A 13,813-nucleotide genomic window follows, 5' to 3' on the forward strand; every position below is an offset into this window, starting at 1 on the left:
TTTTCCAGTTTATTGGGATTTTAAGCCCCTATTTTCTAGAGGATGTTGAAGCACATTTACTAGTTAGACTTAAAAACACTTGTCTGTACAAAGCTACATTGATGCTATTATAACAATGCCGTAATATACACAAAGGAGTTGAAATAATACTTTTTTTCTTTAGGGCTTGTGTCCCCTCCACATTACACCCAGGTTGCATCCCAAATGGCACCCTATTCCTTCCATAGTGCACTATGGGCCCTGGTCGAAAGAAGTGCACTAAATAGGGAATATGGTGCAATTTGGGATGCAGATCCAGTAATTTCCCTACATCATAATGAACTCTACATGCTGGGCTACCCAAGCCCCTGCAGACCAGTTGACTGGTTCTTTGAAAGCTGAACTTTATTTTTGTAAATGACTGTGTAAATGTGCGTCTGTTTATCTCTCTAGCCGCCATCTTGTTTTTTTGTTTCTTTGTTTGTTTTGTTCCTACTGTATATGGGTCGTGCGTGATGTTGTTTTCCTGATCCTTCCCGAACAGTTTATTTTCAGTTTTCTCCCTCTGTCAACTAATTTGTCAAAAAGTAGTTGGAGAGGTTTTAGTTTTGCTTTTGTCCTTTTTCTCATCTTTTGCATGGGGAGAGGATGGCATTGATGGGCTGCATGTAGTAGGCTATGTGTATCAAGAACTGTTGGTATGTACTTCTAATTTTACATACATATATGCTACGAGTTTGTCTGCACTGTACAGTTTGTTTGTTGTATACATATATACAACATATTGAATAAAATATTTATATAAAGGTGTGACTGTAATGTCAGTAACATTAATGCAATATAGTGTGCAGTATATTATTGCACCTGTCATTTTGATGGGACAAATAAAACGAAAGGTTGGCTAGTACTAAAAAGCATGAAAAGGCCAAAGTAGAATTATTTACATTACATTTTTTCTTTACTACTTCCTATCAATCATGTTTTCAGGTAGAGGTTGGGCTCTCGAGTCAAAGAAACTCACATCCCCCGAAACCACCTTCTGAAGTTACAGGAATACCCAGCATGGCACTATAGAGCTATGTGTGTTTTTTGTTCTTTTTTCGGCCACGACATTTGAACATTTTCATGACATGGAGTTCACGAGTAAGGGGGAATTGCCATGCATTGATTGACCGGTTGTAGAAGATTATGATGGTTGTGATAGTTTTCAGCGATAATAGGCACTATTAAAACGATTTATATTTAAATATATACAATTGCAAGTGTGCCACTTGGAGATATGTATGTCATGTTATAACAGATTTATACCCACGTATGATTATGGTATTTTCATTGTTTTCCATGCAAAAATGTTGTGTCACGCGGCACATTCAATGTTTCATTATTAAAAAATAAATAAAACGCTCAAACGATACTCTTGACTTGAGTGCAGGGTGTTCTTTGAGGCAATTTGTCAGGAAGCAATTTTAACTCAAAAAACACACCACTGGTGAGAATCCCCCAAATGGAAATGATCATCAACACATACACATTATCATCATCATCATCATCATCATCTCACACACACACACACACACACACACACACACACACACACACACACACACACACACACACACACACACACACACACACACACACACACACACACACACACACACACACACACACACACACACACACACACACACACACACACACACACACACACACACACACACACACACACACAGAGAGAGAGTATTCATATTAATAATAAAACATTTATCCTTTTGTTTTCAATGTTTGGATTCTGTTTATGTACCTGCATCTTATTATGTGTAGCTTTCTGGAATATGTAAGCATTCTTACAGAAACAATTGTCATACATATAGTTGTATTGGAAACATATAAAGGGTTACATGGTAAGGTCTTCTAAAGAGAAAAAACATATTTTTGCTACAAAAGTTTTTTCTTGCATACAAAAAAGAACATCGTTTTAATAAAGATTATTTGTAACCAGTACAATGAATGCTGTTATACAAGTGATATGCAGAAATCTGAATGAAGAATTACATCCCAGTTTGGTTGACTTCTTTTTTATGCTCCTCTCCATCGCTCTCTCCATTCCTCTCCTCCCTTTGGTGTTGCACACCTTTTCTGACAGCACAGTCTCTTTGTATAGCTACTGAAATGTTCTGTGGTGTTAGTATTCAGTTCCCACCCAGATCTCACAGGCGTTCCCCGTCCAGCCATCCCAGCAGTCACAGTTGCCGCAGTTGCACATCCCGTTCCCTGCAATAATAGGTAAGAGGAGAAACTGTAAAGCGACAGAGCCACCTGACCCATCATGCCTGCCTGAGCTTTCTTAACTAGGTTCCTGAACCCCCTGACAGAGTTCCACGATGGGGGCTCGAGCTAGGCTGAGGTCTCTTAGGTTGCTATGGGTATGCTCTAGAGTGGGATTACATTCCTGGTGTGAATTTATTATATGACGCTATTACATAAGGCTCAATCTGAGTCAAAGACAAAAGTATTGAAGTAAAAAGACAATGTGTGTGTGGTATAAAATATTGAGAGCGCCTGACAGATCATCAACACAGTGAAATGGTCATAGGAAATCACTATATTTTTGGCCTTAATATTGAGGCCTATAGCTTAGGGAGTTTCGCTGTGTCGACAAGAGAACACAGGGGAAATTAGTGATATTTTGAGCAAGTCTGGTCATGCAGTGAGCGATTTCACTGGGCTGCGGGCAGGGCAGATCAGGGCAGGACAAATCCCCTCATCTAGACTCTCAGAAGTGGAGTAGTGTTGTGTGTCATGCCTCCGAGTTGGGCATTAAAGCAGGGATAGATGGAAAAACCAAAATATTTGTGTTGTGCTGTATTTTACATTGTATCATAAACATTCACACAAAGGGAATTCCCACATCTTCAAACTACAGGTATACATGGTTCTGGATGTTCTGTCTAGAAAATATATTGTGACATGTTTGGGGGATAGCTCTGACCAAAACTCAAACCCTTGTTTGAACCCAAGTCCCTGCGACTGTCAGTCCAACGCCTTAACCACCAAGAGGTCTGTCATTTTTGCAAGGTCCTTAGGTGTTGTCCTAAGGTCACTACAATACAATTAAAGACCTACATGATTACACATGCAATGTAAACTGTGCTATATTCCCTTGAAGTGATTTACTGGAATGACTATTCAAAAACACAACAACCAAACATTTAAGCTATTTTCGGAACACAAATCCGACAAAGACAATTAGATGTTTCTAATGTTGACTGAAGGTTGTAATTTGTTTCACAGGTTTGCACCCTCGTTTCTCTCTAGGCTCAAAGGGTGCCAGCACTATCATCCTTGGTGCATGAAATGAACCAGCAGGCATTCCTAATAGATTGAATTTTCCACATCACTCATGAATTGTATGCATAATGAGAATCTCCTGCTTTGAACAATCCATAAAATTCCCACAGGTGGATTAACTCATCCACAAACTTTCAGACAGATGTTTGCGTGGTTCTAATTATAAAATATTGAGTGCATTGTACTGCCACCTTGGGAAGGGGGAGTAATCAAATAATTACTATTGTTTGTTTTGATTTGCATAACCCCCCCTTCCCCACTTTTTGAGAAGTCACTTTTCCCAGTGAAACATGAAACAAACACGATTTCAATCATCCTCATGTATATGGTAATTGTGACATATGCCCTAATCATTAATATGCTAAACAGCAACATTTAACCAACATATTTATGAATTCCCTTTGTCCACTCACATTTTTTCTCACTCATTTTTAATGAATGTTTGTGTGAATTCTGTGGTTACACCATTGCTTTGAGGGACACTATGACTGACACAGGAGTCATGAATCCAATAAGAGAAGTACTTCTAAACAGCTGTCCAATTGCTTGCTGCCCTGAGGAAATATTAATGTGAGACCAACTCGCTCCCACTTTAAATGAAGTGCAGCTTATAAAGGATTCATAAAGCCTTCATAAACACAACATAAATGTGTTACACATCATCTATAAATGTAAGTCATGCTCTATAAAGGGTTCATAAATGTGGCAAAACTGTGACATAACCACCAATGTCAAATGTGACATAACCCACTAAGACAAATATAGGTGGCATAAGCACCTCTTAATAAAGGCCTTATAAATAACATTAAGTTTAGGCTTCACAAAGCATTTATAACCCTGTCATGCATCTTGGTAGAGCATTGCAATGCCAGGATAGTGGGTTTGAATCCTGGGATCACCCATATGTAAAAATGTATTCACACATGACTGTAAGTTCGCTTTGGATAAAACTGTCTGCTAAATTGTATATATTATATTATATTACTCTAAAAAATTATAGGATGTCCCAACCTCTTTTCCCTCTTGGGATCATAGTCAATATTGGACCTGATCTCAACCTTCCTCAAAACTTTGATAGGGCCTTTTTAAAATACGTTATTATTTTTGCTTACTTCTGTTTTTTTCCCCAAATTCCGTTTTCTCATTTTTGTTTTTTCATGTTTCGTATTTCCCAATTTTTTTCTGGTTTTACCATTTTCTTCACACTTTTTAATATAAAAACAAAAACAAATGATTTTCTGTGTTTACAACAATGCTTAATCCACATCAGGGGATGACTTTTGTGGTCTTGGAAAAATCTTAGAAATGTACATTTGGAGTGTAGTTGACCTTTAATTCAGTGAGCATTCCCTGCAATGTTGTTTGGTTAGCACGTGATGATTATGCATTCCATATGCAGTGTTTCATATTGTGACCGTCAATGGAGTGGTTTGAATAAAAGGCCAGCAACACGTATTATTCAGAGCCCCATGAAATGACACCATATATACATTCTATAGACCCTACTGAGTATTCCCTACAATATTTTTACTGCGGCACCCAGAATTGTTCTTGCTATAAGCCAATATGTATACCATATACAGTGATTCACATTGTGGGCATTTGTTTGGCCTTTGAACATGGTTTTAAAACCAAATTTAATGCAAATGTCACTTAAATATGAACAAATATGCATTATTGATAATGTTTAGACAATTATGTCTCAGATATCATGAATAAATCCAGGTTATTGACACTTTTCTACTATTATGTCGGGGAATATTATTTTCAAATTTTTCCGCGAGGTGATGCTTTATCTGGAAACCAGTTTTGCTGTTTATTTGAGCAATATGAAATGGAAGCAAGTTCCAAGCAATTAGGGCTCTCTATAATACTGTATGCTTTCTTGAATTTGTTCTGGATTTGGGGACTGTAAAAAAACCTCTGGTGGCACGTCTAGTGGGATAAGTGTGTGTGGCAGAACTGTGCGTAAGTTCACTATGCAAACAATTTGGGATTTTCAACACATTGATGTTTCTTCTAAAAAGAAGAAGTGGTGCAGTCAGTCTCTCCTCAACTCTTAGCCAAGAGAGGCTGGTATGCATAGTATTTATATCAGCCCTCTGATTACAATTAAGAGCAAAACGTGCCACTCTGTTCTGGGCCAGCTGCAGCTTAACTAGGTCTTTCCTTGCAGCACCGGACCACACGACTGGACAATAATCAAGATTAGACAAAACTAGAGCCTGCAGAACTTGTTTTTTGGAGTGTGGTGTCAAAAAACAGAACATCTCTTTATTATGGACAGACCTCTCCCCATCTTTACAACCATTGAATCTATATGTTTGACCATGACAGTTTACAATCTAAAGAAACGCCAAGAAATGTAGTCTCCTCATCTTGTTCAACAGCATTCAACATTCATTACCAGATTCAGCTGAGGTCTAGAACTTAAAAGGAATGATTTGTACCAAATACAATGCCCTTAGTTTTAGAGATGTTCAGGACAAGTTTATTACTGGCCACCCATTCCAAAACAGACTGCAACTCTTTGTTAAGTATACGTGGACACACATGCTTTGTTTAATGGCAGTGGCAGGTCATTGGTAAAAATAGAAAAGAGTAGAGGGCCTAGAGAGCTGCCCTGAGGTACACCATACTTTACATGTTTGACATTGGAGAAGTTTCCATTAAAGAAAAGCCTTTGAGTTCTATTAGATAGATAGCTCTGAATCCACGACATGGCAGAGATTGAAAAGCCATAACACGTACGTTTTTTCAACAACAGGTTATGGTCAATAATATCAAAGGCTGCACTGAAATCTAACAGTACAGCTCCCATAATCTTCTTATTATCAATTTCTTTCAACCAATCATTAGTCATTTGTGTCTGTGCAGTACATGCTGAGTGCCCTTCTCTATAAGCATGCTGAAAGTCTGTTGTTAATTTGTTTACCGAGAAATAGCATTGTATTTGGTCAAACACAGTCTTTTTCAACAGTTTGCTAAGAGCTGGCAGCAAGCTTATAGGTCTGCTGTTAGAACCAGTAAAGGCCGCTTTGCCACTCTTGGGTAGCGGAATGACCTTGTCTTCCCTCCAGGCCTGAGGACAAAGACTTTCCTCTAGGCTCAGATTAAAAATATGACAGATAGGAGTGGCTATAGAGTCAGCTACCATCCTCAGTAGCTTTCCATCTAAGGTGTCCATGCCAGGAGGTTTGTCATTATTTTTCCATCTCTCCCACACTAACTTTACAAAATTAAAACGTGCAATGCTTTTCTTTCATTATATGTTTTTTTATGCATGAATGCAATTACTCACTGTTCGTTGTTGGCACTTCCTGCCTAAGTTTGCCCACTTTGCCAATGAAATAATTATAATCATAATAGGCAACATCAAATGGTTTCGAATGAGTAAGCCATCTGATTCAATGAAAGAATATGTCTTTCTGCCCATAATTTCATTTACAGTACTCCAGTGTTTTCCCATCATTCTTTATATCATTGATCTTGGCTTCATAATACAGTTTCTTCTTCTTTTTGTGGAGTTTAGTCACATCATTTCTCAATTTGCAGTAAGTAAGCCAGTCAGATGTGCAGCCAGACTTATTACTCTTTTTGCCCCATCTCTTTCAACCATACAGTTTTTCAATTCCTCATCAATCCATGGAGCCTTAACAGTTCTAACATTCAGTTTCTTAACATGTGCATGTCTATCAATAATTGGAAGAAGCAATTTCATAAATTCATCAAGTGCAGCATCTGGATGCTCCTCATTAATCACATCAGACCAACAAATATTTTTAACATCATCCACATAAGAGTCACAGCAAAATCTTTTGTATGATCTCTTATACACTATTTTAGGCCCAGCTGTTGGAACTTTACCTTTCATGGATATAGCCACTATATTGTGATCACTGCATCCACGGATACAGCTTTAGAACAAAGTTCTACAGTATTAGTAAAAATGTGATCGATAAATGTGGATGACCTTGTTCCTGTAGTGCTTGTAAACACCCTGGTAGGTTGATTAATAACCTGAACCAGATTACAGGCACTGGTTACAGTAAGAAGCTTCCTCTTGAGCGGACAGCTTGATGAAAACCAGTCAATATTCAGGTCCCCAAGAAAGTAGACCACTCTGTTTACATCACATACACTATCAAGCATTTCACACATATTATTTAGATACTGACTGTTAGCACTTGGTGGTCTATTGCAACACCTCAAAAGAAAAGGCTTTAGATGTGCCAAGTGAACCTGCAACCATAACACTTCAATAACACTTGACATATGATCTTCTCTAAGCATTACAGGGATATGACTCTGAATATACACTATCGTTCAAATGTTTGGGGTCACTTAGACATTTCCTTGTTTTCCATGAAAACATACATGAAATTAGTTAAAAAATGAATAGGAAATATAGTCAAGACATTGACAAGGTTATAAATAATGATTTTTATTTGAAATAATAATGGTGTCCTTCAAACTTTGCTTTCGTCAAAGAATCCTCCATTTGCAGCAATTACAGCCTTGTAGACCTTTGGAGTTCTAGTTGTCAATTTGTTGAGGTAATTTGAAGAGATTTCACCCCATGCTTCCTGAAGCACCTCCCACAAGGTGGATTGGCTTGATGGGCACTTCTTACGTACCATACGGTCAAGCTGCTAACACAACAGCTCAATAGGGTTGAAATCCGGTGACGGTGCTGGCCACTCCATTAGAGACAGAATACCACCTGACTGCTTCTTCCCTAAATAGTTATTGCATAGTTTGGAGCTGTGCTTTGGGTCATTGTCCTGTTGAAGGAAGAAATTGGCTCCAATTAAGTGCCGTCCACAGGGTATGGCATGGCGTTGCAAAATGGAGTGATAGCCTTCCTTCTTCAAGATCTATTTTACCCTGTACAAATCTCCCACTTTACCACCACCAAAGCAACCCCAGACCATCACATTGCCTCCACCATGCTTGACAGATGGCGTCAAGCACTCCTCCAGCATCTTTTCATTTTTTCTGCGTCTCGCGAATGTTCTTTGTGATCCAAACACCTCAAACTTAGATTTGTCTGTCCATAACACTTTTTTCCAATCTTCCTCTGTCCAGTGTCTGGGTTATTTTGACCATCTTCATCTTTTGTTTTTATTGGCCAGTCTGAGATATGGCTTATTCTTTGCAACTCTGCCTAGAAGGCCAGCATCCCGGAGTCGCCTCTTCACTGTTGACGTTGAGACTGGTGTTTTGCAGGTACTATTTAACGAAGCTGCCATTTGAGGATTTGTGAGGCATCTGATTCTCAAACTAGACATTCTAATGTACTTGTCCTCTTGCTCAGTTGTGCACCGGGGCCTCCCACTCCTCTTTCTATTCTGGTTAGAGCCAGTTTGCGCTGTTCTGTGAAGGGAGTAGTACACAGCGTTGTACGAGATCTTCAGTTTCTTGACAATTTCTCACATGGAATAGCCTTCATTTCTCAGAACAAGAATAGACAGATGAATTTCAGAAGAAAGGTCTTTGTTTCTGGTCATTTTGAACCTGTAATCGAACCCACAAATGCTGATGCTCCAGATACTCAACTAGTCTAAAGAAGGCCAGTTTTATTGCTTCTTTTATCAGTACAACAGTTTTCAGCTGTGCTAACATAATTGCAAAAGGGTTTTCTAATGATCAATTAGCCTTTTAAAATGATCAACTTGGATTAGCTAACACAACGTGCCATTGGAACACAGGAGTGATGGTTGCTGGTAATGGGCCTCTGTACGCCTATGTAGATATTCCATTAAAAAATCTGCCATTTCCAGCTACAATAGTCATTTACAACATTAACAATGTCTACACTGTATATCTGATCCATTTGATGTTATTTTAATGGACAAAAACGTAATTTTCTTTAAAAAACAAGGACATTTCCAAGTGACCCCAAATGTTTTAACGGTAGTTCAACCTCCCCCATAAGCATGTCTGTGTCTTCTATAGATGTTATATCCTTGTATTGCTACTGCTGTATCATCAAAATAATTATCTAAGTGAGTCTCAGAAATGGCTAATATATGAATGTCATCTGATGTTAGCATGTTACTGATTTCATGAACCTTATGTCTAAGGCTACATATATTAATATGGGCTATTTTCAGCCCTTTCCTGGGTAGCTTATCAGATATAGACATAATACTGAAAAGAGCACATAAAGCAAGAGAACAAAATATACATGCAGCAGTCGATTAATCAATTGGTGTGTGTGTGTGTGTTCTGTGGGGTTGAAGCTACAAACCCATAGGCTTGGCTCTCTCATCCCTTCAAGGCTTCTGGGAGGGAGGGTGGACAATGAGCTTGTCATAGCGGATGTAAGCAATGTCCCCACGCGCTCTGGCAGCTTTCATGGCTGGAATCAGTTCTTTCCTCTTCTGGCACACAGCTTCAGGATAGTCCTTATTGAGGAAGATATACATTCCTCTCAAGTTCTTGGCTCTTTCCAGAACAGCTACCTTGTCCTTGAAGCCCACTATTGGCCTGGGCCTATCACCTGGGCCGATGGTGGGTTTTCCAGTCCTGTGGGTGCGCTCCACCTCACTCTTCTTGTGGTCCATCTTCAATTTCTCAGAAATCATTTCCCTCACTTTGTCCTCAGACTCCGTCCAGGTCTCATGTGGAGATCCTGCAATAGCGTCCACAACCATGTTGTCCGCCTTGATTGTCCCTCCGCCTTGATTGTCCCATTGTTATCATGGATTCACACACAGAATTTATGTCCTCTCTCAATGACTTACAGATTGCTGTCATCTTGCCGTTCTCGTGTTTCAACTCATCGAGTTGACCCTGGGAGAACTGCAAACTGTTCTTCAGGTCCTGGACCTCTTTGGTCAGGTCGTCCATTCTTTTATTAGTAGAATCAACGAGTATTTGGACAAAACACTTGAAGCTATTTTCTTGTTGTTGTAACAACTGCTTGTAGGTCTCTTTTTATTTGGTTAAAAGATCCTTCATGTGTGATAGAGAGACACCATTGTCCTCAACGGCTTTGGTCTTTGTCATGGTAGCTAGCAACATAGGTTATGCTGTTACTCCTCGCAGTTCCAGACAGGGCAGTTCGCGGCGAAGATTGAAAACAACAATCAGCTGGGATCTAGACAGCTACAAACCTGGGACAATCCGCGGTCCCAGCCACAATGGCTAACCGCTTTGCGGGCTGTGTTCAAGAAAACCTTGCTAGCTTGATGTGCAGCTAGCTAGCAGCTAAGCTAGCTGCGACACCAAATAGCTCCTCAGACCCATTCTTGGTCGGCAGGATCACTGGAAAGAGACAAGCAGTCCCAGCAACTGATGCCAACTGTGTTGTGGGATCAAAGAAGTGGGTGCCCATCCGAGTGCATTCCGCCAAAGATCAGCAAAGGTAAGTAAATATTTCTAACATATTTTTTGAGATTTGTCGACGTCGTGGTTGTAGGCTAACTGTATAGCTTAGCATTGAAGGCTAAGTTCTGTACTCAGAATATTGAACAATGTGCTTTTTCCGTAAAGTTATTTTGAAATCTGACAAAGTGGTTGCATAAAGGAGTAGATTATCTCTAATTCTTTAAATAATTGTTATACATTTTGTCAACGTTTATGAGTTCTTCTGTAAATTAAATGTGCCTATTCACCGGAAGTTATGGGGAGAAAACCTTTTCTGAACGTCACCCGCCATTGTAAAAATTGGGTTTTTGGATATAAATATAAACTTGATCGAACAAAAAATGCATGTATTGTCTAACATGATGTCCTAGGAGTGTCATCTGATGAAGATTGTCAAAGGTTAGTGCTTAATGTTAGCTGTATATCTGGTTTTGTGATGGCTATCCGTGCTTGGAAAATTGTTTTTTTTATTTTTTTGCTAAGGTGCTATGCTAAAATAATCTAATGTTTTGCTTTCACCGTAAAGCCTTTTTGAAATCGGACAATGTGATTGGATTAACGAGTAGAGTATCTTTAAAATGCCGTATAATACTTTAATTTAAATTGAGATTTTTTTTTTTTGAATTTCGCGCCGTGCTATCTCACTGGTTGTTGTCCAACCAGTCCCGTTAACGGGATTTTATCCTCTAGAGGTTAATGTTTATTTGTTTTAGCCGTCGTTCAGGGCAGGTTTGGCTTTCCTGTTTTGCTTGTTATTTTGGCATTAATACGTGTCACATATCAGTTTGCAAACAATGCAAAAAAGACATATATCGTTGATTTAATAAAGATGCATACAAACATGATCTCTTTTTTGTTTTCTTGAGTAAAGCAGCTCCAAAAGGTTTTTCAGCCTAGCTCAGTGCTTTCTGTGGTGATGGGGCAAGCCAGCAGAAAATACGGAGCGTTACGCCGTGATTGGCTCAGTGCGCTGTCACTCATGGGGACACTACGACACCTAAGGGTAGAGCTAGAAAATTCAAGTCCCTGGGTGCTGCCATAGAGTTACATTAGAAGTGCCCAGCTAAGAAGACTCAAGGCCATTGAACACAGATAAAATTACGTCAAATCACATATCTATAGTAGCTTTGATTGGACATGTCAACATCATACTTTCAAAATCTTAGCTAGTGGTCATCATCATGAATAAAGTCGACAATCTACTGGCAAATCCTTTTTACTCCTTGTCATATGAAGAGAAATAATGAAGACAAAGTATAAATAAAACCTATCGGTGCTCATCAGCCATTGGATATAAACATTAAACAACAAGTTGGAAATCGCAAATTCAACAATGAGTGGTTTGGAAGGAATCAGTGGCTAACTGCAAGCGTTGCAAAGCCTGCTATTCAGTGGAGTGGCTGTGTAGTCCCAAGTCTAAGATTAAGGGTCTCTTTTCCCAGTTTAAAATTATAAACATTCATCCTTAGCCATGCTGTCAATGAAGCATGATTTGTGCTGCTCTCAAAACAACTGTTAACTCGAAACTGCAAAATCTGACTTTAGTGAGTTCAAGACAACTGGGAATTCTGGAAAAACGAGCTACAACTGGAAAAATGATTTTTTTTACTTTTGTCCAACTCGGGAGATCACTGATGTCATGATGATTCAAACTTTTTTTTGTGTGTTCCAAGTTGTCTTGAAAGCACCATAAATTCAGAGAATGTCAGACTTTGATGACAAAGTTTGATGACAAAATTTGCCCACGAAGGACCGGTGTGCCACCTTTCTGTTGAAGTGAACACAGCACAACAAGGTGAGTCCATAAATGATGTAATATGCCAGGGAGATATGTATACTGAGGCTAAGAAAGTAATACTAAGTGTACGTTGTGTAGTAAGCTGTTAGTAGCCCATGTGCCTCACCCTAATAATTTGGTCTATTTTCACCTCTTAATTCCACCTACTATTCTGACTTGGTGGTGCACATGTAGCCTATAACCTGTTTTTGAGAAATGTAATCATCGAATATTGTAAGAGCTTTCATTGTCTGCTTATATGCCCCCTTTATTTATCCTACCGTTCTGATTTGGTATACAGCGAGAACACTGTAAGAACGGCCCATGTTCTGAATTTTGTGGCTGTACATTTAAAAAGTGCTGTACAAATAGCTATATTGACTACCTCTGACCTAGCTTGCTCATTAATGTCTTAATCGAAATTACGGATTGTCTCTTATCCGCTCATCGTCCCTTTATGCCACATGCCATACATCTCAATTGTCAGTAGAAACCACATTTGTTTAAGCAAGTCAGACATATGAGCTATGTTTTAAAGCCAGTAAATGAGGCTGAATGAACTGTTTCGTTGCCAGACGAGGCTCTGCTGATAGCCAGGTGTAGCAGTGGTAAGGTATTGGGACTGCTGTTGAGACTCTGCTTTTGGGACAGCTTTATGTAAGCCCTAACAGTTTGTGGGCACCGTTAGTCCCTGTTACAGTGCAATTAATGTATTGTTTAGTGTTGTATTGTGTTGTGTAGTGGCTTTGCTGGCATGCATCCCACATTATTTATTTTTTGCCCCACAAGATTTACATGCTAAAATCGCCACTGGTGCTAATGCATTTGTGTTTATATCATTAAGCCTTTATGTATGTGTTTTGAATGACCAAAGGGTCTGACTTTAAATTAAGTATTGCGTCATGCGATATAGTCTTCATGGGTGTGTTATGAATGGCCAAAAGTGTCTCACTTCAAACTAAGTATTACAGGATACTACATAAAGTGTTATTAAGGTTCTGCTGCTAATGAAGTTTCTCATGATCCACAGGTTACTGTAGGGTGTGATAGATATTTAAATGGGTTAATGGACCTGCAAAGCTTGTGTTTATGTGTGTGTCAGAACCAAGCTGATTTGGAGTAGTCCAACCAGAGACTACCGCACTAGGTATTCCTCTTCTGTTCCCATGCTGGAGACCAGGGCTTGATTAAAACCTGTTACAATGGTGCCAACAGTTTGTGGCTGATCTTTCAGCGGGGGAGTGGGTGAAAGTGTCAAAGACCTGACTGGGCCCAGCACCACACGGTATGGCTCGTTTTTGTTGTGTGCATATTTGTGTACTGAGGAACCTG

The 13,813-nt window shown here is 39.3% G+C and overlaps 1 protein-coding gene across 1 annotated transcript in view; it reads right to left on the reverse strand.

The window, feature by feature from the left end:
• Positions 1 to 1,731: 1,731 nt before the first annotated feature.
• Positions 1,732 to 13,813, reverse strand: part of itgbl1 (integrin, beta-like 1) — a 150,388-nt gene continuing 138,306 nt past the window's right edge. The window contains exon 11 of the mRNA XM_029703650.1: positions 1,732 to 2,253. Within this exon, the coding sequence (XP_029559510.1) occupies positions 2,165 to 2,253 (89 nt within the window). The 3' untranslated portion in view covers positions 1,732 to 2,164. The remainder of the gene's footprint in view (positions 2,254 to 13,813) is intronic.

Source organism: Salmo trutta, chromosome 20, assembly GCF_901001165.1.
Source record: "Salmo trutta chromosome 20, fSalTru1.1, whole genome shotgun sequence".
Lineage (NCBI taxonomy): Eukaryota > Metazoa > Chordata > Actinopteri > Salmoniformes > Salmonidae > Salmo > Salmo trutta.